The 23,372-nt window shown below is 45.3% G+C and overlaps 1 protein-coding gene across 6 annotated transcripts in view; it reads right to left on the reverse strand.

Annotated features, from left to right (window-relative positions):
* MYLK3 (myosin light chain kinase 3) overlaps positions 1-23,372 on the reverse strand; it is a 99,673-nt gene that overhangs the window by 8,822 nt on the left and 67,479 nt on the right. For 5 of the 6 annotated variants that reach the window (XM_058527721.1, XM_058527723.1, XM_058527720.1 and 2 more), the window contains 6 exons: positions 20,786-21,243; positions 18,601-18,706; positions 17,923-18,016; positions 17,380-17,489; positions 16,290-16,431; positions 7,310-7,380 (listed from right to left, as the gene is read on the reverse strand). In XM_058527721.1, the coding sequence (XP_058383704.1) occupies positions 7,310-7,380; positions 16,290-16,431; positions 17,380-17,489; positions 17,923-18,016; positions 18,601-18,706; positions 20,786-21,243 (981 nt within the window). The remainder of the gene's footprint in view (positions 1-7,309; positions 7,381-16,289; positions 16,432-17,379; positions 17,490-17,922; positions 18,017-18,600; positions 18,707-20,785; positions 21,244-23,372) is intronic. The other variant, XM_058527722.1, reaches the window with a different exon arrangement.

The following is a 23,372-nucleotide window of genomic DNA, read 5'->3' on the forward strand; positions in this document are numbered from 1 at the left end:
GCGGATGTTAGCTCAGGGCTGATCTCCTCACAAAAAAAAAAAAAAAAAAAAAAAAAAAAAAAAAAAAAAAAAAAAAAAAAGCAAACAAAAACAAAACAGAGGGGCCGGCCCGGTGGCGCAGGCGGTTAAGTGCGCGCGCTCCGCTGCGGCGGCCCGGGGTTCGCTGGTTCGGATCCCGGGCGCGCACCGACGCACTGCTTGGCAAGCCATGCTGTGGCGGCGTCCCATATAAAGTGGAGGAAGATGGGCACAGATGTTGGCCCAGGGCCGTCTTCCTCAGCAAAAAAAGAGGACGATTGGCGGATGTTAGCACAGGGCTGATCTCCTCACAAAAAAAAACAAACAACAACAACAAAAAAAAACAAAACAGAAAATAGCAAGTGTTGGCTAGGATGCGGAGAAATGGGAACCCTTATTGGGAATGTGAAATGGTGCAGTTGCTATGGAAAACAGTAAGGCGATTCCCCCAAAAATTAAAACAAGAACTACCATATGATCCAACAATCCTACTTCTGGGAATATATCCAAAAGAATTAAGAGCAGAGTCTCGAAGAGATATTTATACACCAAGTTCATAGCAGCATTATTCACAATAGCCAGAAGGTGGAAGCAACCCAAGTGTCCATCAACAGATGAATGGATAAGCAAAATGTGATATAAACATACAATGGAATATTTTCAGCCTTAAAAAGGAAGGAGATTCTGACACATGCTACAACATGGATGAACCTTGAGGACATTATACCGAATGAAATAAACCAGTCACAAAAAGACAAATACTGTATGATTCCACGTAGATGAGGTACCTGGAGTAGTCAAATTCCGAGACAGAAAGTAGAAGGATGGTTTCCAGGGGCTGGAGACAGAAGGAAAATGAGGAGTTGCTGTGTAATGGGTGTAGAGTTTCAGTTTTGCAAGATGAAAAGAATTCTCGAGATTGGTTGCAAAACAATGTGAACAAACTTAAACACTACTGAACTAATCTTAAAACTTGTAAAGATGGTAAATTTTCTGTTATGTGTCTTTTACACAATTACAAAAAGAATTAGAAAAAGGGCTCTGGACATGAAGTTTAAGGAAGGCTAGGAAGAGGGTTGATGCCTGAGTGGGAAAAGGGTTGATGAAAGGTGGTTTTTAGAATCAGTCCTGAAGAAGAAGAATGTCTCTCGTTAAAATTTAATGGGCAGCAACTGAGATGTCCTTTGATTGGGTGAGTACGTAAATAAACTGTGGTACATCCAGACAAGGGAATAGTATTCGATGCTAAAAAGAAATGAGCTATCAAGACATGAAAAGACATGGGAGAACCTTAAATGCATATACTAAGTGAAAAGAAGCCAATCTGAAAAGGCTACAAACTGTAGGATTCCAAATATATGACATTCTGGAAAAGGCAAAACTATGGAGACAGTAAAAAGATCAGTGGTTGTCAGAGGTTAGGGAGGAGGGAGAGATGAATAGGTGAAGCACAGAGGATTTTTAGGTAGTGAAAATATTCTATAATACTGTAATGGTGAATACATGTCCTTACACATTTGTCCAAACCCATAGAATGTACAACACCAGAGTAAACCTTAATGTAAACCACGGACTTGGGGTGATTATGATGTGTCAACGTAGGTTCATCAGTGTTCATAATGGGGAGGCTTTGCATGTGCGGGAGCAGGGGCTATACGGGAAATCTCTGTTCTTTCCCCTCAATTTTGTTGTGAACCTAAAACTGCTTTAAAAAAATTAAGTGTTAATTTAAAAAAATTTAATGGGCACTTCCTATTTGCCAGGAACCATGCTGAAAGTTTTATATATATAAACTTTTCATCCTCACAACAGCCCTATGAAGTAGATAAGATTATTGTCTCCATTTTACAGGCGAGACAATTGACAAATGGAGACGAATAATATGAATATTCTGCCAATGTGCCCGATTCCCTTAAACCAGGGAAGTAAGTTTTCAAATTTGCTGACAGCCAGGCAAATGCAGACCTGGAGGCAACACAGCCTACACCCACCCAGTGAAAGAGCAACAAGGATCACCTTGGTGGCTGTGCTGTGGAAGGAAGCCAGGGAGGGCAAGAGAGTGCAAGCCCTCCTATGGCAGCCCACTCCTCCCCTGAACTGGCAACTGACCCGAGGCTCAGGGCCAAGGAGCTAAACTGAGAGGAACAGCCTTTCCCTTGAGGAGAGGAGACCCAGGCTCTCAGCCCCGGGAAGCCACATTCCCAGGATGCATTATTGTTTCCATTGCTTCATCTGCCTCTCACGCACACCCTGTATCATGTGACTTTGTAGTTCCTTCCACCAGAGGTGGCATATATGGCCCCACTCCATTGAGTGGGCTTCGCCTTGTGAGTTCCTTTGGCCAATGGAATGTGGGTGGAAGTGACAGTAGGCCAAGTCCAAGCTAGGCCATAGGATCTTGCCTTCTTGCTCCTCTGCCAACACCACGAGAAGAGAACGAGAGACGTGGAGCAGACCTGTCCTCACTGACCTGCCTCTTGGATCCAAGCCAAGCTCAGCTCAGCCTAGATCAGTGACTCCCAACCAGGGGTGTGCAGGGAAATGTTTAACAACCAGTTATCTGATTTAAAAAAAAAAATCCTGATTTGTAGCATTTGCCAATTTCTGTGGTGTAAATACTGATTTCACCACACCATCATGGTTGATGTCAACGTACCATCACGATGTCACTGAATGCAGAGTTGAGAAGAGGTTTGCAATAGCCCACCACTCTGTACTATTTCCACCATACAGATACAATAGAATAAATAGCCTCATGAACATAAACAATAGTGAAATGTAGTAAAATAATTAGGAAGTGATAAGTTTTAAAGATGAAATATCTTTGTTTTTAATATAATTTCTTTAATTGAAAGTTTATACAGCTTAATTTTTAATAACGGCCGTGTTTAACAACTGGCTTATAAGATTCCTTATTGTGAGTTAGTATGAGTTGGGTCCAGCATACTACTCTCCCCAGCTGACTCACAACTGTGTGGATGAGAATAAACGATTTTGGAGTGGTTTGTTATACAGCAGTATTGTGGCAATAGCTAACCAATACACCCATCCCAAAGCTGTGTCAAAATATCCAGAAAGACCTCTCCAGATCCCTAGCACAAGGCCCTCTGTGACGATAGGGTCACAGATGAGGTTGCAGCCCCACAGGGTTAGCCCCAAGGGTAGGCACTTCCTTGCCCTGCCCAAGGATCTGATGAAACGGGCTTGGAGCCCAATCTGAGCACCGCCCTGGAAGCCAGGAGGCCCACATGCACCCAACATTCTTGAGACTAAGCTTACACAAGAAACTTCCCAACCTGTCCCCATCCTTGACCCTTGACATGTCTCTACTTTGACCCACTGATGGTTCTCACTGCCCAGCCTGGTGTAGTGCTGGTCCCTCTCGATAGACGTCATAGCCTCTGAAGACTTGTGTGTGCCCCTACTCTACCGGGGTCATACACCACTGAAAACCTCAGCACCTTCCAACAGCCCCACCTGGAAATACGACTTGACTTGCTATAGCTTGTATGACCGGGAAAAACTGGCATTTCCTCCCTCTTTACAAACATTTAATTATTCTGGAGTATAAAATATGCTCTCTCAACCTGCACATTCCCCCCACGGATCCTTCCTCTTAGAAGGACACACTTTCCAGGAAGCAGGCCAATTTGGAAAAAGCCAATTTGCCAAACAATCCTTTTGCCAAACGACCAGCTTGCCAGACTACTGAGGATGTTTTTGATGTTTTCCTTTCATCTCACAGACAGAACCTGAGACTCTGTCAGCCCAGCTCTATCGAGCGCAGCTTCCTGAGAGTGCGGTTATTCAGACACCTGCCCTTCTCCGATGCCCAGCGGCCTTCTCTCAAATGTGGTTCCCTGTGTTTATTTTCTTGAACTTGCCTTCCACCTCTGGTCCCACCAGCAAAATTACTGTCATCAAGGCCCTTGACCAGGTTAACAAATATGTCTGGCAGTTTTGGATGGATTGTCTGACTGTTTCTGAATAGATTTTGACTAACTGATTTTTTGTAAATTGGCCTACAGCCCTTTCCACCTTCCCACCTGGTGAGACTCAATGGCCTATAGGATAATGTTGCAACTTCTGAACCTGACATTCCGGACTCCATATTAGTGCCCTGATCTTCTACTGTAACTGCCTCCCCTAATCTCACCCGCAGCTCCTCCCTTCCCCGGACCAGCCTGCTCATGTGCCATGCACATCCTATTCTCAGCCCCATAACTCACACTCTCTCTCCTGCCAGCTACGGGCAGAGCTGTGCTAGAGCTGGTTCTTATGGGGGCACAAGAGTCACTCATGCACATCTCCTCCCAACTCTGCATTCAGTGACATCATGTTGGCAGCTTGAAATTGGCTAAAATTAGTAAAAGTTACAAATCAACCCCACTTCCTCTCACCCCCTCCCCCACGGCAGCTGGTTGTTAAACATTTACCAGCATACTACTGGCTGCATGTAACAAAATTCTGTCCATCTGTCCCTTCTGTTTGCTCAGAGAAGCCTTCCCAGACTCCAGGAGCCTCAGGTAGTTACTTTTTGCTCTGAATTCACAGTGTGTCATTGTAAATTCAGTAGTCCCCCTTATCCGTGGTTTTGTGGTCTGTGATTTTAGTTACCTGTGGTCAACAGCGGTCCAAAAATATTAAATGGAAAATTCTAGAAATAAACAATTCATAAGTTTTAAATTATGTGCTGTTCTGATAGCATGATAAATCTCACACCATCCTGCTCTGTCCCGCCCAGGACTGAACCATCCCTTTGTGCAGCGTATCCACAGTGTAGATGCTACCCGCCTGTTAGTCACTTAGTAGCCTTCTCAGTTGTCAGATCGACTTTTGCAGTATCTACAGTGCTCCTGTTCAAGTAACTCTTAATTTACTCAGTAATGGCCCCAAAGTGCAAGAGTAGTGATGCTGGCAACTTGGACAGCCAAAGAGAAGCCGTAAAGAACTTCCTTTAAGTGAAAAAGTGAAAGTTCTCAACTTAATAAGGAAAGAAAAAAATTGTATGCTGAGGTTGCTAAAATCTATGGTAACTTTATTACAGTATATTGTTAAAATTTTCTATTTTATTATTGTTGTTAATCTCTTACTGTGCCTATTGATGATAAATGAAACTTTATCATAGATGTGTATATATAGGAAAAAACATAGTATATACAGGGTTCAGTACTAGCCTCGGTTTCAGGCATCCACGGTGGGTCTGGAAAAGTATCCCCGTGGATAAGGGGGGACTGCTGTACTCATTTGGCAGTTGGTCATCTGGCATTTGGGAGGGTACTGCCTACACTGGTGTGTGTATTCTCACTGATGACAATACTGCTCCAGAGCTGGTGAATGTTGGTTCTTGGGAGGGGGGAAATCTTAGCTATTATGCTGGTTTGTGGCTCTCCAAAGAGCCACCGTACATCAACAGATACACGGTACATCTGTGGCATTGAATGTCATGGGGAAGGGGCCTAGCAATTAGGAAAGAAATGTCTAACAAGGCACTTGGGGGGGCAGTAGTGAAATTGGAAAATAGGTTGAGAAACACTGCTCTAGTGTATAAGACATGCAAGGGTACAGGATGCACCCCAATTTTATAAAACATTATCTGGGAAAATATTAAGCAATATTTTTCCATTCTAGATTGAAGGTGATGTCTAAGCATCTGGGGTGGGGGACTTGGGACTGTTTGTGAGATACAGCACACTGTGTAATGGAGATCCTGAAGGCACAGTGGGTTGATGTGGACTTCCCTCTGCTGTTACTCTCATGACCTCCATTGTGTGAGGAACTGAAAATGCAACTTTCGTCCCTGCAAAGAGGTAACAGTTATCACTTCAACCAGTCAGGGAGTGACCTAGGAAGACTGCCCTTGTGGTTCTGATTGCCACCTGTGGGACGCAGGAGCTGGACACCAGAGGCTGAGCTCAGGCCAGCAGCTCTGCCTCCACGGTGATGAAGCCCTGCTTTCTGCCCTTTGTGGATGGAGCAGACGACACTGCAAAGCTCATAAAGCAACAAAAACAACTTTGTGAAAAATGACCATTGACGTGAAAGAAAATTTTAAGAGCTGAAAATTCAGTTGTGATGTGAAGATCTATCTAGAAAATATGTGATTCCCAGAGAAATGTCATTCTTGGTGAAAACAGAATTCTAGAAGAAGCCTGCAGGATGGGCATACAACTATTGCCATATTTATAGACTGTGGATGCCTGAAGGTGTGGGGGACAGCCCTCCCCAGGGCCACGGGTCTGCTAATGCCACTGCTAAGAACCCACACACTGGGCCGGCCCCGTGGCTTAGCGGTTAAGTGTGCGCACTCTGCTACTGGCGGCCCGGGTTCGGATCCCGGGCGCGCACTGAGGCACCGCTTCTCCGGCCATGTTGAGGCCACGTCCCACATACAGCAACTAGAAGGATGTGCAACTATGACATACAACTATCTACTGGGGCTTTGGGGAAAAAAAGGAGGAGGATTGGCAATAGATGTTAGCTCAGAGCCGGTCTTCCTCAGCAAACAGAGGAGGATTAGCACGGATGTTAGCTCAGGGCTGATCTTCCTCACAAAAAAAAAACAACCCACACACTGAGTGTCATGCCATGGGCAAGAGCCCTACACAGGCACAGAATTCATCATACATATGACTGGACAGGACGGAACAATAAACTACACTTCACTAGGCTTTAGGCATTTTAAGGGACTCCAAGATGTTTTAAAAATTATACACGATGCTCCCTGTATGAACTGGGTGGGTCTGCACCGTTGATGCACTATCTCATTAACCTTCATAACTGCCCCCTAGCCGCCGGTACTCCCTTATACCCCCTTTTACCAAGACAGACCCCAGTCCTGAGGGGCCCAGAACCACTTGCCCATGGCACCACCCTACACTGTCACATACTCACTTTCCTATTTCACTCAGTATGTCCTGGAGGGCAAGGATGGTGACGGATGCCTCACATGCCCCGGCCCCCGGAGGCCTGGGGAATGAATAGACTTGAGCTGCCCAGCACCCCCATTCAGTGGTCCCCCTTTAACTGTGGCTCCCCTCTCTGCTCACACAGGTGGTTTGGCTCACACACCATTAACCCCACAGCCTTTTCAGGAGAAGCAGAGGCCGCAGCATAAAGCCACCCCCTGCGGTAGTAATAGGCCTGTCAAAGGCCACCAGCCTTTCAGTGAGAGAGCTTTCTGTGTCAATCCCCAAACTCAAAAATTGGCTGATCTGTGGGTAACCACATCCAAGAGAGCCACAGAGCCCCCAGGGAGTTCTGTCCAAGTGCCGAAATACAGCCTCCTTACCTTCTGGCCAGCCCGAAGTCAATTATCTTAATTTGGTGTCCGGTCTGACTGACACACAGGATGTTCTCCGGCTGGGGAAGAAAGAGAAGTCTGCTCAGCTCGGTTAATGCTAAGAAGGTCTGCAGCTCCCACACTTGTTGTCAACAGGCCTCCGTTTCCCAGCCTCCAAGGGAAATGCGTGGCTTGGGGCAACCCTACAGGGATGATATTGAAAATAAATAACGTGGGCTGGTAAGAGACAATAAGGAGTGGTGTGGACTGGGAGGGAACTGGAGGCCTCCTGCCCCGTGTAGAGGGGCAGCCACTGCTCAGCTCCAGCCACCGGCCACCACCCAGGATGTGGGTCCAGTTGCCAGAGTTCCTCAGCCCTCAAGAGAAGCCAGAAATCCAGGTTTTTATGTGAATATTCCATGCCTTTAAATGTTGACAACAAAATTCAGTTTAGACACACATTCATCAGGTGTGGGAAGCAAACGCGACACCCCCGTGGTGCAGAGCTGGCTCACAAGCTGCTGGTGGAGACCCGTGACTGGGGGTGGCTCAGCCCTGGCTGCACGTTAGAACCATCAGGGGGCTCTCAAGCGCCAATGCCAGGCCCCACCCTGACCAGCGCCATCAGAATCTCGGAGGTGGGACAAGATCTTCTCTGGGCAAGGAGATCAAAGCTGCTAAACGCCAGCCTGCCATTTTGTGGTGACAGCTGTGACCCCCTGGCTGGGGTGGTGGTCCTGACACACCTCTCCTCTGAAGTCTTTCAGATCAGCTCTGAGGCCCTGAGGGAGCCTGAAACAATGCTTGCTGTTCGTGCAAAACAACTTTGGATGGGAGTGGAGGTTGAGGGCAGATAGAGGGCTCATGGTACAAAGGGCCTGGAGACCTGAGGCCAGTGCCTGAGGTCCAGGGGTCCACTACCTGAGTCTGGAGCCCCAGATGAGTCCCTTCCCATTCCTGAAACCTCAGTGTCTCCATCTGTAAAATGGGAATAATAACCTTTTCCTGCCTTCCTCCTGGGAGGGTGTGAGGATCAAACGACATGATACGTATGAAACACTTTACAGATTCTGAAACGAATGCCACGTACTCTTTGTCCCAACAGACGGTTTTATTGCTGTTTATGTTACAATGGGGTTGTGCAATTCCTAAGATGGGTACAGGGCAATGGTGATTAAAAGTCTCCATGTCTTCTTTATAAGGTCTGGAACAACACTGTCCAATAGAAATATAATGTGAGCCTCATATATAATTTTAAATTTTCTAATAGCCACATTAAAAAAGTAAAAAGAGGGGCCGGCCCGGTGGCATAGTGGTTAAGTTCGCATGCTCCGTTTCGGCAGCCCAGGGCTCGCAGGTTCGGATACTGGACACTGCTTATCAAGCCATGCTGTGGCAGGCGTCCCACATATAAAGTAGAGGAAGATGGGCACGGATGTTAGCCCAGGGCCAATCTTTCTTATCAAAAAAAAAAGGAAAAAGAAACAGGTGAACTTAATTTTTATAACAGCATTATTGAAATATAAATAATGATACCATAAATTTCACCATTTTAAAGCATACAATTCAGCAGTTTTCAGTAGATAGTTTGCTGCTATCTAATTTTAGATCATTTTTATCACTTTGAAAAAAAATAACTTGTACCCATCAGCAGTCACTCTCCATTCTCCTCCACCTCCAACTCTGGGCAACCATTAATGTATTTTCTGTCTCTGTAGATTTGCCAATTTTGGACATTTAATATAAATGGAATCATAAAACGTGGCCTTTTGCATCTGGCTTCTTTCACTTAGCATAATGTTTTCAAGGTTCATCCATGTATCAGTATTTGATTTCTTTTCATGGCTGAATAATATTCTATCATATGGATATACCATATTTTGTTTATTTATTCATCAGTTAGCGAACATTCGGTTGTTTCCCCTTTTTGGCTATTATGCATAATGCTGCTAAGAACATTCATGTACAAGTTTTTGTGTTGACTTATGTTTTTAATTCTCTTAAGTATATACCTAGGAGTGCTGGGTTATATGGTAACTCTATGTTTAACATTTTAGGGCCTGCGAAATGGTTTTCTAAAGTGGATACACAATTTTACAATCCCACCAGCAGTATATGAGAGTTTAATCGCTCCACATCTTAGCCAACACTTCTTATTGTCTGCTATTTTTATTTTTTTATTTTTGCTAGTCTAGTGGGTGTGAAACAGTATCTCACTGTGGTTTTGATTTACATTCTCTAATGACTAATGATGCTGAGAATCTTTTCATGTGCTTATTGTCCATTTGCATATCTTCATTGGATAAGCGTCTATTCAAATCCTTTGCCCATTTTTTAAATTCGTCTTTCTATTATTGAGTTGTAAGAGTTCTTCATATATTGTAGATACAAGTCTCTTGCAAGATATATGATTTAGAAATATTTTCTCCCATTCTATGGGCTGTCATTTCACGTTCATGGTGGTGTCCTTTGAAGCATAAAGGTTTTTAATTTTGATGAAGTCTAATTTATCTATTTCTTTTCTACCTTGTGCTTTTGAATCATATCTAAGAAACCATTGCCTAATCCAAGGTCACAAAGATTTACTCCGATGTCTTCTTCTAAGAATTTTATACTTTTAGCTCTTACATTTAGATCTATAACCCATTCTTAATTTTAATTAAGTTAATTTTTGTATATAGTGTGACGTAGGGGTCCAACTTTATTCTTTTGCAGGTAGATATCAAGTATGGTGTCTCAGCACCATTTGTTGAAAAAAACTATTCCTTCCCCCATTGAACTGTCATGGCACTGTTTTAAAAAATCAATTGACCACAAATGTAAGGCTTTATTTCTAGACTCTCACTTGTATTCCATTGCTCTATCTGTCTACCCTTACATCAATAACACAGTTTTGATTTCTGTAGCTTAGTAGTCAGTTTTGAAATCAGGAAATGTGAGTCTTCAACTTTGTTCTTTTTCAAGATTGTGTTTGCTCTTCTAGGTCTCTTGAATTTCCATCTGAATTTTAGGATCAGATCATTAATTTCTACAAAGAAACCAGCTGTGATTTTGATAGAGCTTGCATTAAATCTGCAGATCAGGGCCAGCCTCAATGGCCTAGTGGTTAAGTTCGGCGTGCTCCACTTCAGTGGCCTGGGTTCCATTCCCAGATGTGGACCTACACCATTCGTCTGTCAGTGGCCATGCTGTGGCGATGGCTAACATACAAAAAGAGGAAGATTGGCAGCAGATGTTAACTCAGGGTGAATCTTCCTCAGCAAAAAAAAAAAAAAAAAAAGAAATCTGTAGATCAGTTTGGGAGTGTTGTCATCATAACAATATTAAGTCTTTCAATCCATGACTGTGGGATGTCCTTCAATTTATTTAGGTCTTTAAATTCTTTCAACAATTTTTGTAGTTTGCAGACTACAGTGTAGTCTTGCACTTCTTCTGTTAAATTTATTCTTAAGTACTTTATTCCTTTTGATACTCTTGTAAATAAACTTGTTTTCTTAATTTTATTTAAAGATTGTTGATTGCTAGTGTATGGAAATATAATTGATTTTTGTATATTTGTCTTATCTTGCAACCTTGCTGAACTCATTTATTAATTCTAATAGTTTCCCCCACCCTCCTGAGGATTTTCTATATATAAAATCATGTCATCTAGGAATAGAAAGAGTTTTACTTCTTCATTTCCAATCTGGATGACTTTTATTTCTTTTCTGGCCTAATTGCCCTGGTTAGAACCTCAAGTACAATGTTTAATAGAAGCAGCAAGAGCAGACATCCATTTCTTGTTCCTGATCTTAAGAAGAAGGCATTTAATCTTTTACCAGTAAGTAGTACGTTAGCTGTGGGTTTTTCATAGATGGCCTTTACCAGGCCAAGGAACTTCTCTTCAATATCTAGTTTGTTTAGTGTTTTCATCATGAAAAGTTTTTCAATTTTGCTTTTCCTGCATCTATTGAAATGATCATGTGATTTTGTCATTTATTCTTTTAATATGGCATATTACATTGACGGATTTTCATATGTTAAACCAACCTTGCATTCTTGGGATAAATCCCACTGTGTGATGTGTATAATCCTTTTCGTATGTTGCTAAAATCAGTTTGCTAATAGTTGATTGAGAATTTTTGCATCTATATTCATAAGGGATATTGGTCTGTAGTTTCCTTTTCTTGTGATGTCTCTGTCTGGTTTTGGTATCAGGATAAGACAGGTCTCATAAAATGAGTTAGGAAGTATTTCTTTCTCTTCTATTTTAGAAGAGTTTGTGAAGGATTGGTGTTAATTCTTTAAACATTTGGAAGAATTCACCAGTAAAGCCATATGAGCCTACTCTTCTTTGTGGGTAGTTTTTGATACTTGTTCAATTGCTTTACTTGTTATAGGTCTATTCAGATTTTCTATTTCTTCTTGAGTCAGTTTTCAGTAGTTTGTGTCTTGTTATAAATTTGTCCATTTTATCTATGTTATCTAACTTATTGGCATACAATTTTTCATAGTATTCCCTTATAATCTTTTTTCATTTCTGTAAGTCTGGTAGTGATGTCCCCTCTTTCCTTCCTGATTTTAGTAATTTGAGTCTTCTCTCTTTTTGTCTTGTTCGATATAGCTAAAGATTTGTCAATTTATTGGTCTTTTCAAAGAACCAACTTTTGGTTTCATTGATTTTCTCTATTGTTTTTCTATTCTCTGTTTCATTTTTTTCTGCTCTAATCTTTATCTTTTCCTTCCTTCTGTTTGCTTTGAGTTTAACTTGCTCTTCTTTTTTAGTTTCTTAAAGTGGAATATTAGATTATTGATCAATATAAAGTTTTGCAGCTACAAATTTCATTCCTGGTTTAGATGCATCCTATAAGTTTTGGTATGTTGTGTTATCATTTTCATTCATCTCAAAGTATTTTTCAAGAACTTAATAATATATTTTTCTTAACCCAATATATCCAAAATATTATCATTTCAATAGGTTATCAATATAAAAAATATTGATGAGATATTTTCCATTCTTTTTTCATAAGTCTTTGAAGTTCAGTGTGTATTTTACATTTATAGCATACCTCAATTCAGGCACTAAATTTTCATTGGAAATATTTTATATGTATTTAGATTTCATGAATTATTCATGTTTAGATTTCATGAAATTTATAATTTAAAAGTAAATTTACATATTGAAGTTGTTCCAACTATACTTAAAAGTTTTCCAAAAACTGAATCAAGTTTCAGTTTTTAAATTTGAATTAATTAAAATTAATAAAATTTAAAATACAGTTCCTCGGCCACACTAGCCACATTTCAAATGCTTAATAGCCACATGTGGCTAGTGGGTACTGTACTGAACAATGCAGCTCTGGAGCTCTTTCTCCATGTTTGAATTCACACAACATCCCTAGGAGGTAGGTATTATTATTCTGCATTTTGCAATTGATGAGCTTGTGCAAGATCAATCAATAAGAGAAGAAACTTACGCAAGATCTCACAGCCAGGAATGGGCTGAACGAACGTAAGCTCTGCTTCTGACTGATCAATGGGCCTTGGCAACGATCGCCTCCTGCTGCAGGGTCACAGGAGTTGCCCCAAAGGCTGTTTCTTCACCCAGAACCACAGAGCAGAATCCTGAGGTTCTCCTAACTGCCTACTTTATAAGCAACTGGTCCAGAAGCCCTGGAAATAGCTCTAGTGAGGAGGGGAAGCTTGAGGTCAATTCCCCACCATCTCTACCATTTTTATGAGTACCCCAACTTTATCACCTGATATCAATCAGGAAAGATGGTCAGAAGGAGGAATGTTTACACACACAGGAATGTGTACCTACTTCCCAACTTCTGTGGGGAGCCACTGAAATTCCTGAAAAGGGTTTAGAGAAACACCCTCCTGTTGTCCCAACAGAGTGGAAAAATCGCAGAAATGGCTGCCATGCAAATCAAAACCACAGTGAAGTATCACCTCACACCTGTTAGGATGGCTATCATCAAAAAGACAAGAGATAACAAGTGTTGACATGGATGTGGAGAAAAGAGAACCTTGTACACTGTTGGTGGGAATGTAAATTGGTGCAGCCACTAGGGAGAACAGTAAAGAAGTTCCTCAAAAAATTAAAAATAGAACTACCATATCACCCACCAATTCCACTTCTGGGTGTATATCAGAAGGAAATCAAACCACTATCTCGAAGAGAGAATCTGCACTCTCATGTTCAATGCAGCTTTATTTACAATAGCCAAGACATGGAAACAACCTAAGTGTTCATTGACAGATGAATCGATAAGGAAAATGTTGTATTTATATACAATGGAATATTATTCAGCCATAAAAAAGGAAATCCTGCCATTTGCAACAACATGGATAGACCTTGAGGATGTTTTGCTAAGTGAAATAAGTCAGGTAGAGGAAGACACTATGTGATGTCACTTATATGTGGAATCTAAAAAAACAGAGCTCATAGAAACAGAACAGATTGGTGATTGCCAGAAAGAGGGAAATGGGTGAAGGGGGTGAAAGTACAAACTTTCAGTTACAAAATAAGTAAGTTCTGGGGATGTAATGTACAACATGGTGACTATAATTAACAATATTGTATTGTATATCTGAAAGTTGCTAAGAGAGGAGATCTTAAAAGTTCTCATCACAAGAAAGAACACTGTAACTATGTGAGGTGATATATATTAACTAAGCATTGTGATAATCATTTTGCAATATATATATATATCAATCTTTATGTTGTATACCTGAAATTAATACAATGTTATATGTCGACTATATCTCAATAAAACCTGAAAAAATTTTTTAAAAGATAAACAAAGTAGACAAATCTTTAGCTAGACTGACCAAGAAAAAAACAGAGTACTCAAATAAATAATATTAGAAACAAAAGAAGAGATGTTACAATTGATACCACACAAATACAAAGGATCATAAGAGACTACTATGAACAATTATATGCTAAAAAACTGGACAACCTAGAAGAAATGGATGAATTCCTAGAAACATGCTGCCAAGACTGAATCAAGAAGAAATAGAAAATCTGAACAGACCAATTACTAAGAAAGATATTGAATCAGTAATCAAAAATCTCCCACAAAACAAAAGTCCAGGACCAGATGGCTTCACTGGTGAATTCTACCAAACATTTAAAGAAACATTAATACCAATCCTTCTCAAACTCTTCCAAAAAATAAGAAGAGGGAACGCTTCCAAACTCATTTTACGAGGCCAGCATTACCCTGATACCAAAATCAGACAAGGACATCACAAGAAAAGAAAATCACAAGCCAATATCCCTGACAAACATATATGCAAAAATCCTCAACAAAATATTAGCAAACCAAATTCAACGGTACATAAAAGGATCATACACCATGATCAAGTGGGATTTATTTCAGGGACACCAAGATGGTTCAACATACACAAATAAATCAATGTGATACACCACATTAACAAAATGAAGAATAAAAATCATATGATCATCTCAATAGATGCAGAAGAAGCACTTAACAAAATTCAACATTCGTTTCAGGATAAAAACTCTTAGCAAACTGGGTATAGAGGGAACATACCTCAACATAATAAGGGACATGGATGACAAGCCCACAGATAACATACTCAACAGTGAAAAGCTGCAAGTTTTTCCTCTAAGATCAGGAACAAGGATACCCACTCTCACCACTTTTATTCAACATAGTATTGAAAGTCCTAGCCAGAGCAATTAAGCAATAAAAAGAAATAAAAGGCATCTAAAGCAGAAAGGAAGAAGTAAAACTGTCACTATTTGCAGATGACATGATATTATACATAGAAAACTTTAAAGACTCCACCAAAAAACTGTTAGAACTTATAAACAAATTCAGTAAGTTTTTAGGATACAAAAGCAATATACAAAAATCAGTTGCATTTCTATACACTAATAAGAAACTATCAGAAAGAGAAATTAAGAAAACAATTTCCTTTACAATTGATCAAAAAAAAAAGAAATACTTAGGAATAAATTTAACCAAGTTGGTGAAAGATTTGTACACTGAAAACTAGAAGACATTAATGAAATAAATTGAAGAAGACATAAATAAATGGAAATATATTCCATGCTCATTGATTGGAAGAATTAACATAAAATGTCCATACTACCCAAAGCAATCTACAGATTTAAGGCAATCCCTATCAAAATTCCAGCGGCATTTTTCACAGAAATAGAAAACAATCCTACAATTTGTATGGAACCACAAAAGACCCTGAATAGCCAAAGCAATCTTGAGAAAGAAAAACAAAGCTGGAGGCATTACAATTCCTGATTTCAAACTATACTACAAAGCTATAGTAATCAAAACAATATGGTATTGGCATAAAAACAGACTCACAGATAAACGGAACATTACAGAGAGCCTAGAAATAAACCCATGTATTAAAAAAAGAAAGAAACGGCTGCTATGTATTAAGTGCTTACTTTTTGTCAAGTAGACAAAAGAAAGTGTAATGCATTCATTCAATGGAATATCACGTGGCCCTTAAAGAGAATGAGAAAAGATGTCTACAATGTATTGTTAACTAAAAAAGACAAGTTTAAAAACAAGATGTGTAGTATGGTCCCCTTTGTGTCATGCCAAACTGCTAACAGAGAAGACCTCTCAGCACGGAGACTGGGTGGGAAGAACTTTCCCTGTGCACTTTATACACTTCATATTGTCTATATTTGTTACACAAGCATATGTTCCTATTTTAGTTTTTTAAAAACTAATCCTAAAGATATTTTCAAAGAAAAAAAGATCATTATATTATTTAATCTTCAAATAACACTAAAGAGGTACAATTATCCCCATTTTACAGATGGAAGAACTGAGGCTCAGAGAGGCAGCATGGCTCGCCTGCCCTAGACTCCAGGACTAGGAAACGGCAGAGAGCCAGGAACGAAGCCAGGATCGTGTGTCGCTGGAGCTCCCAAAGGTTGGAGAGAGCAGCTGGGGCTCAGGGACCCAGGGCCGCCCGCCATGCACCGGGGGCAGAGCCTGACCTTGAGGTCCAGGTGCAGGATGTAGTGCTGGTGGAGGTAGTGCACGCCCTCGCAGATCTGCCTGGTGAACAAGACCACATCCAGCTCGGTCAGGTGGTACTTCTCATCTGTGATCCGGTCGAAGAGTTCACCCCCATCCACACTGCCAGGCAAAGGCAGAGGCAGGCACGGACTGAGCAAGGCTCTCAGAGGACTTGTCCACTCTCATCACCAGGGGCCAAAAGAGGCCAATTCAGGTGAGCCCGGGGGACACTGCCATCTAAAGTTTCATGGCGACCTCTCCCCTGGCCCACTCCCAGCTCAGAGTGTGGGTGGTAAAAGGAAGTGAGGGGCCAAAGGGAAGACTGGGCTGGTTTTCAGTGCTGATAGTCCAAGCTCACTCTGGACACCCTAGGCCAAGGCTGCAAACGCAATGGCCTACAGGGGCCCATTAGTACCTACACGGCAAGAGCTCCAATGGGCAAATCAGACCAGATGTGACACAAAAGTTTTCTTAAAACACACAGCCCTTAGTCTATCTTTTGTTTTTCTACTTTTGATAGAGAAATGAATGATAAACGTTTCACTCTCCTCAGCCCTACCAGAAGGAAAATAGCAACACAAGCACAAAAATAAATGTCCCCTGAGCCCTTGGCCTCAGTGTCAGGGGCAGTTGGGAGTGGTGGGGACTGGGGTAAATGGGAGACTGCTTGGCCTGTCTCCAGAGGTCAGCCACTATGAGCTCTAGGACGCTGTTTCTAGCTGGAAATGCAGGTCCTGCATTACTAGATCTTTTATATTTTCAAGAAAAGCCGGATAACTAGGTTTTAACGAGAAATTTCCCAATTTCCAACTGTTAACCAAATGAAATTACTGAAATTGTGTCGGCCAAACCGACATACATCTGCAGGTCAAATTAGGCTCACTGGCTACCGGTTTGCGACAAAGAGTTTTGTCCTCCATGCTCCATGCTGGAGGTCAAGCAGAGAAGGTAATGACATTCTCTGGATGTCCCGGAGAGGGAGAGCTCTGCCTAGGAGCATGGCCCCACGCCCCAGCCCTGAGCCCTGCCTACCTGGAGAGCCACCGCCCCCGCTCCCAAGACACTCACTACTCCATGACGAGAGTAAAGCTGTTCTTGCTCTCGAAGGCGTCGTAGAGCTGGATCAGGTTCACATGGCTGAGCTGGTTCATGATGTTGATCTCGTTCTTCACATCCTCCTTGCAGAGCCAGAGGGGAGAGAGTTTCCAAGAAATGGGTAGGAAGAGGAGCCAGCCGCCCCTCCCAAGATACATGCACTTGACCGCCTGCCCCGCACCCTTGTTCCTGCTCTCACACCAGGTCTCCTCGACTCACCACCCAAACCCAGTCCTTACAACGGAAGGGACCGTAGTCCAACCCACCCATTTCACAGATAGGAAACCTAAGGCCCAAGAAGAAAACCTGGGAGTCCAGGAGGACTCTGTTGCCCAGGTGTGAGGTGACCTGTTGACTAGAGTGTGGGAGTCATGGAAAAGAGGCAGGAAAGGTGGTTGGGTTTTCTGCTCAGCATGAAGGGGCCTGGGGCAATGTGGGGCCCAGGGGGATCAAGAGGGAAGTAAAGGAGTCCTGAGCTCGGCCAGAGGCACAGCCGGCCCAGGGGAGATGCCTCACCCGGTCCTTGGCGCTCTTCACTTTGATGATCTTGGCTGCCAGCGAGAGGCCTGTGGACTTCTCCGTGCACCTGTGGACCTGGCCAAACCGGCCCCTGCAGAGACACAGTGACACAGAAGGCTGAGAACCCAGAGGCTCACTCCACACATGGGGGCCATCCTCACCCCGCACCCTGGGCTTTCTGGTCCTACCTCTCCTCCACACACCACGGAGATGACCCTGCTCCCCAGAGGCACCCTAGTCATCCCCTCACACTACACAGGCTACCTGAAACCTAGAGAAGAGCTTCTTCACCCCACACCCGGTGCTCTCTCCTGCACCCCAGGAGACTCCCCCTCACCCCACACCACCCAGTCTGTTCTGCACCCCGGGGGACATCCCCCTCACCCCACCTACTGTTGGCTCTCCGGCCACCTCCAGTATCTGGTTCCCATGCCCATACTGTGTGGGCCCTCTTGCACCTACACTTCATCTCATTCATCCCATGTGGGCTCCCCTGCACTCTCGGGATGTTCTCTTCTCCCCACTCTCGGTGGGCTATCCACTCACTCTCATGCTGTGTGAGGTAGCCCACTCCTGGCCTTGGCTCAATCCCCAGTTCCTGACCACCATCCAGCAGCACCCCAGCTCGGTCCTCCAGGTGTCTCTGCCCCTCATCATGGCAGGAGACCCACTTACCCTCCCAAGACCTCGTGTTGGCACACCGCATAACCTGCTGAGGTCGAGGTCTCCTTGACACTCACCACCCGGTGTTCAAAAGGAGCGGGTGGGGCCGGACTGTCATCTGTTCAGGAGACAATAGCCTCTGAGCCTCCTCTGTGTAGCCCACACCTTTCACCACCCATCCAAGACCCACTTGGTTCAAGCGACAAGCTCTTCACCCTTCTCAAGGATCATCTCCTTCAAGTCACCCAGTTGATAGAGAGGGAAGCAAAGTCTCAGAGACTTGAGGTGCCTGGCCCAAGGTCACAGAGTCAGTCAGTGACAGATGGGATTCAAACCCAGGTCTCCCAGCACCTACGACAGTGTCTTTGCAAGATGGAAAAGTCACGTCCAGTCAAGAAGGGGTCCTGGGTGGGTCAGGTGGCCCGCAGGAAACAGAAAGCATACTTGGACAGGGCGATCCAGCTGAGTTGAACGACAGGACTATGTTTAAAGGTCAAGCAGGGCTCTGGAGCAGCGAGGCGTGCGACAGGGAGACAGCTGGAGAAACAAACACGCACCCTCTCTCCCCTCTCAGCCCCGGATCTCCTGACAGGGCAAGAGTGCCCGCGATGCAGCCCCAAGCGGTCAGCTCCCCAGGCATGGGACGGGGGCTGGCAGGGGCAGGGGGTCTGGAGGGGAAATGGAGGACGCCAGCACTTGGAAAGATAAAAATGGTTTAGGTTTTTAAAAGAAATCTTGTCCTTCCGAGGTGATATGAACCTGGAAATGTTGCACGAAATAAACGAATAAAACCGAGTAGAGAAGACGCACCACACACAACAGCATAAACCTGTTTGTGCATTAAGGGCCGGAAGACACCATGGTGGGAAGTTGACACTCGCTCAGGGCTTGTCACGGGAGCACTCAGAGTGTCCCACAGACGACTCCAGTACCTCCGAAACCGCACCCCGGGCAGTGGAAATCCTGCTCTTTGCTCTCAGTTTGTCTTACTACGAGCGACTCCCTGCTCCCCAAAGGAGAATATGGGATTTGCTTTGAGAGCATATTGCTCACTCTTTTTTGTGTCTGCAAAGGTAAGCCCTGGGCCCTAGACTAGAAGGGGGTAACATTTGTGGGGTCTGTGGTTTTTCCTTGTTCTGGGCCGCCAGGAACGCTGGGAGAGCCCGGATTCCGGCTACGTCACAGAGATTCCACAACCAGAATCCTAGTCTGAAGTTCCCTTTGCCGCAAGGTGAACCACCTTCTGCTCTGGGCGCTGTCCCGCTGCAAGGTTTACACGCAGGGTCCAGGAGCCCGACAGCCAGGGTCAGAGCCTGGCTCATCAGCACTAACGCTGCGACCTTGAGTGTGTTTGTTAACCTCTCCTACCTTCCACTTATCCCACTTGCGGGCCTGCGAGGGTGAACGTCAGCTTGGCACACAGGGAGTCCTCAGTTAACACTGGCTTTATCTCAAGTCTCACAAAAGACTCTCAAGTCACAACCTGCTCTCCAGCTGTGTGTCAGGAATTAAGAGAGGCCCGTGTCCACATCTGGACCAAGTCACACAAGGGGAGAGGAAGCAGCAGGGGATGTCAGTATGACAGGGCAACTGCAGAGCCCACAAGTGGGACGGGACACCACAATGACCTGCAGAACACACAGTCCTTCCTCAGGGACTCCCAGAAATTCTTGGGCAGGGAATCAGCAAAGGGAGGCCTGCCTGCAGCCACACTGAATGAGGGCTCGGACGGAGGGGGGTATGACCCTAAAGGTTAGAGCAGTTGAGGGTCTTTGGGTGACAAGAACACAAGGACACCTCCCACCACAACTGGGACAGAAAGCAGGTCAGCGGCCTCACCATCCCTCCCTATCCTGGGTGAGAGTCAGTTCACCGGGGGCAAGTGGCTGAGAGTGGGTTACGTACATCAGTTAACGGATTTGCTCTCTAACAAGAGCCTCTGTCTCAACCCAGAATGATACCAGCAGCAGCAGACAGGCAGGTGGCTTTGAGAAACCCACCCAGTTGAGCAGGCTCTGGCCAACCCAAGCTCGGCCGGTGGCATCTCTGCGCCTTGGTCTCCAGCCCCGGATGTACGGGCAGGCGGCTGAGGACTCCCCCAGACCCACATCCTCTCTCCCTGGAAGCTTCAGGGAGGCCTCCCTGGAGTAGGCCCTCCATACCCACACCTCAGGGCACAGGCAATGGCCTCACTTACCCAGAACCACGCTGCCAGCCTCGGCTCCCACGGGCGTCCTCCTTCCTGCTTCGGCCCCGCCCATGCCCCCGGCTGCGCAGTCCTTCCTGGGCTCAGGGTTCCCTGCTCCCGGGCCTTTGTCCTGCTGCAGGCCTGGGGCCCCAGCATCGTCTCCCCTGTCCCTCCAGGCCCCGCTTGGTCCCATGGTGGGCGCAGGCCCGAGCCCCTGCTCCTCCTCAGCCTTCGCTCCCCTGTCGCTGCTCCGCTCCCGCAGCAGGGAAAACTTGCTGGCTCCTTTTGGGATCTGCTTTCCCAGCTCAGTCCCAGGAGCCTGGGGGCAGTACCCAGGCCCCGGAGGGTCCTGCTCACCTGGACGGGCGGCTGCCGGAGCCTCCGCAAGGGGCGTGGGTCTGAGGCTGCCCCCTCGTGTCACCAGCAGCTCCCCGGGAGTATCTGTCTCCTGCACGTGGATGGAGATCCTGGAGCAGAGAGAAATACAGCTCTGAGGTTAAAACAAGCACTCTGGGGGCAGGCTGGTGGCACAAGCGTTTAAGTGCGCGCACTCTGCTGAGGCAGCCCGCAGTTCGCCAGTTCGGATCCCGGGCACGCACCAATGCACCACTTGTCAGGCCATGCTGTGGCGGCGTCCCATATAAAGTGGAGGAAGACCGGTATGGATGTTAGCCCACGGCCAGTCTTCCTCAGCAAAAAGAGGAGGATTGGCAGATGTTAGCTCAGGGCCGATCTTCCTCACACACACAAAAAAACAAACAAAAAAAAAACAAGCACTCTGGAGGCAAAACACACCTGGGTTCAAATGCCTGCTGCTGCCACTCCCAACCACGGCCTCTGGGCCTTAGTTTTCTTGTCTGTGAAACAGGCTGCTGAGGGTTGTTATGATAGCAAGAGTTAGCTTGTGGTTGGAACCAGCAGACTCCATTGCCTGCCCCTCTGGGTCCCTGCCCACCTCTGCCCAGACAGGACACCAGGGGAGAGGCCAGCTTCAGTAACGTATGGTGCCCTCCACTCTCTGTGTCCCACTGCGGAGCGTCCAGGAGAGGCTTGAAGCAACCTGCAGTGGACAAGGGTGGGCACAAGCCACCGCGAGGCCCCTTGGAAACCTGCTTCCGCCCAGGAGGACTGTAGCCTGCAGGCAGGAGACCTGGGCCCTTCCCACCCTTCTCTGGCCTCAGTTTCCCTTTCAGTTAAATGAAGAGAAGAGTACACCAAGTCAACCATCACACTGGAAGCTCCATGTCAGATGTATTTTATTAAAACCAGGCAATCACACATAAGAACCTGGACTTCCTGTTTTCTTGCACAAATAGAGCTGGCTGTGCTGGGCCTGTGTGCCCGCATAGCTGAGGAGCAGCTCTCCCCTTCCCCACAGGCCCCTCTGCTCCCTGGGAATGCCGCTGGGCCCACTTCACCCATTTTCGTTACCCAGACCCTGCAGCATCGGGATTTGGAACCCCAGCTGGAGGTTGGGAAGGCCCTCTGAACCCTGTCATTCAGAGGGAAGGACCCTGACCTAGAAGCCATGACCCCCCAGGGTTCAGACTCTCCCTCTCAGAGTTGCCCCCACTCTGACTGCCCGTCACAACCCTAATGCCGGGGTCTGTGCGTGTTGGGGCAGGGGTGAGGGGGTGAGTGTCTGGTGTGGACTGAGTCTCAGGAAGGAGCCAGGCGGCCTCTATTCTGGTCTTAGCTCTGCCACCGGGTCCTGGACGACTTTGACCAAGTCTAGCTGCAGCTCCCTCTTCTGACAGACAGCTACCGTAATCCCTCACAGATGTGCTGGGAGTCGACTAAGAGAGGAAAGCACGAATGCAGGAGGCTTCCAAAGTGGTCCAGCCACTGTGGAAAACAGCATGGCCATTCCTCAAAAGTTTAAAAATAGAATTACCATATGATCCAGCAATCCCACTTCTGGGAATATATCCAAGAGAATTGAAAGCAGAGTCTCAAAGAGATATGTGTACATCCATGTTCACAATAGCCAAATGTGGAAGCAACCTAGCGTCCATCGATGGATGGAGAAACAAAATGTGGCCTATACATACACTGAAATATGATTCAGCCTCAAGGAGGAAGGAATTCTGACATGTGCAACTACCTGGATGAACCTGAAGGACATTTTGCTGAGTGAAATAAGCCAGTCACAGAAAGAGTGATTCCACTTACATGAGGTACCTACAGTGTCAAATTCATAGAGACAGAAAGTAGAACGGTGGTTGCCAGGGTTTGGGGGGAGGGGGAAATGGGGGTTGTTGGGTACAGAGTTTCAGATTTGTAAGAGGAAAAGCTTCTGGAGAGTCGTGTCACAACAACATGAATATACTTAACACTACTGAACTGTACACTTAGAAATGGTTAGGATGGTAAATTTTATATTACGTGTTTTTTACCACAAAAAAAAGGAAGGCCTTTGCCCCGCGGCTGAAGGCCAGGCCCCTCTCTGAGCCTCTGAGGGCAGCACTGCTCACAAGAGCGCCTGCCTCGGCAGCCTGCTCACACGTGCCCCTCGGGAGTGAGGGTGGCGTGGTGATCACAGGGTAGGATGGCAAGGGTGGCATCCAAGCCAAGCTCAGGCCTCATCTAGCCCGAG

This window comes from Diceros bicornis, chromosome 32 (assembly GCF_020826845.1).
Source record: "Diceros bicornis minor isolate mBicDic1 chromosome 32, mDicBic1.mat.cur, whole genome shotgun sequence".
Taxonomy (NCBI): domain Eukaryota; kingdom Metazoa; phylum Chordata; class Mammalia; order Perissodactyla; family Rhinocerotidae; genus Diceros; species Diceros bicornis.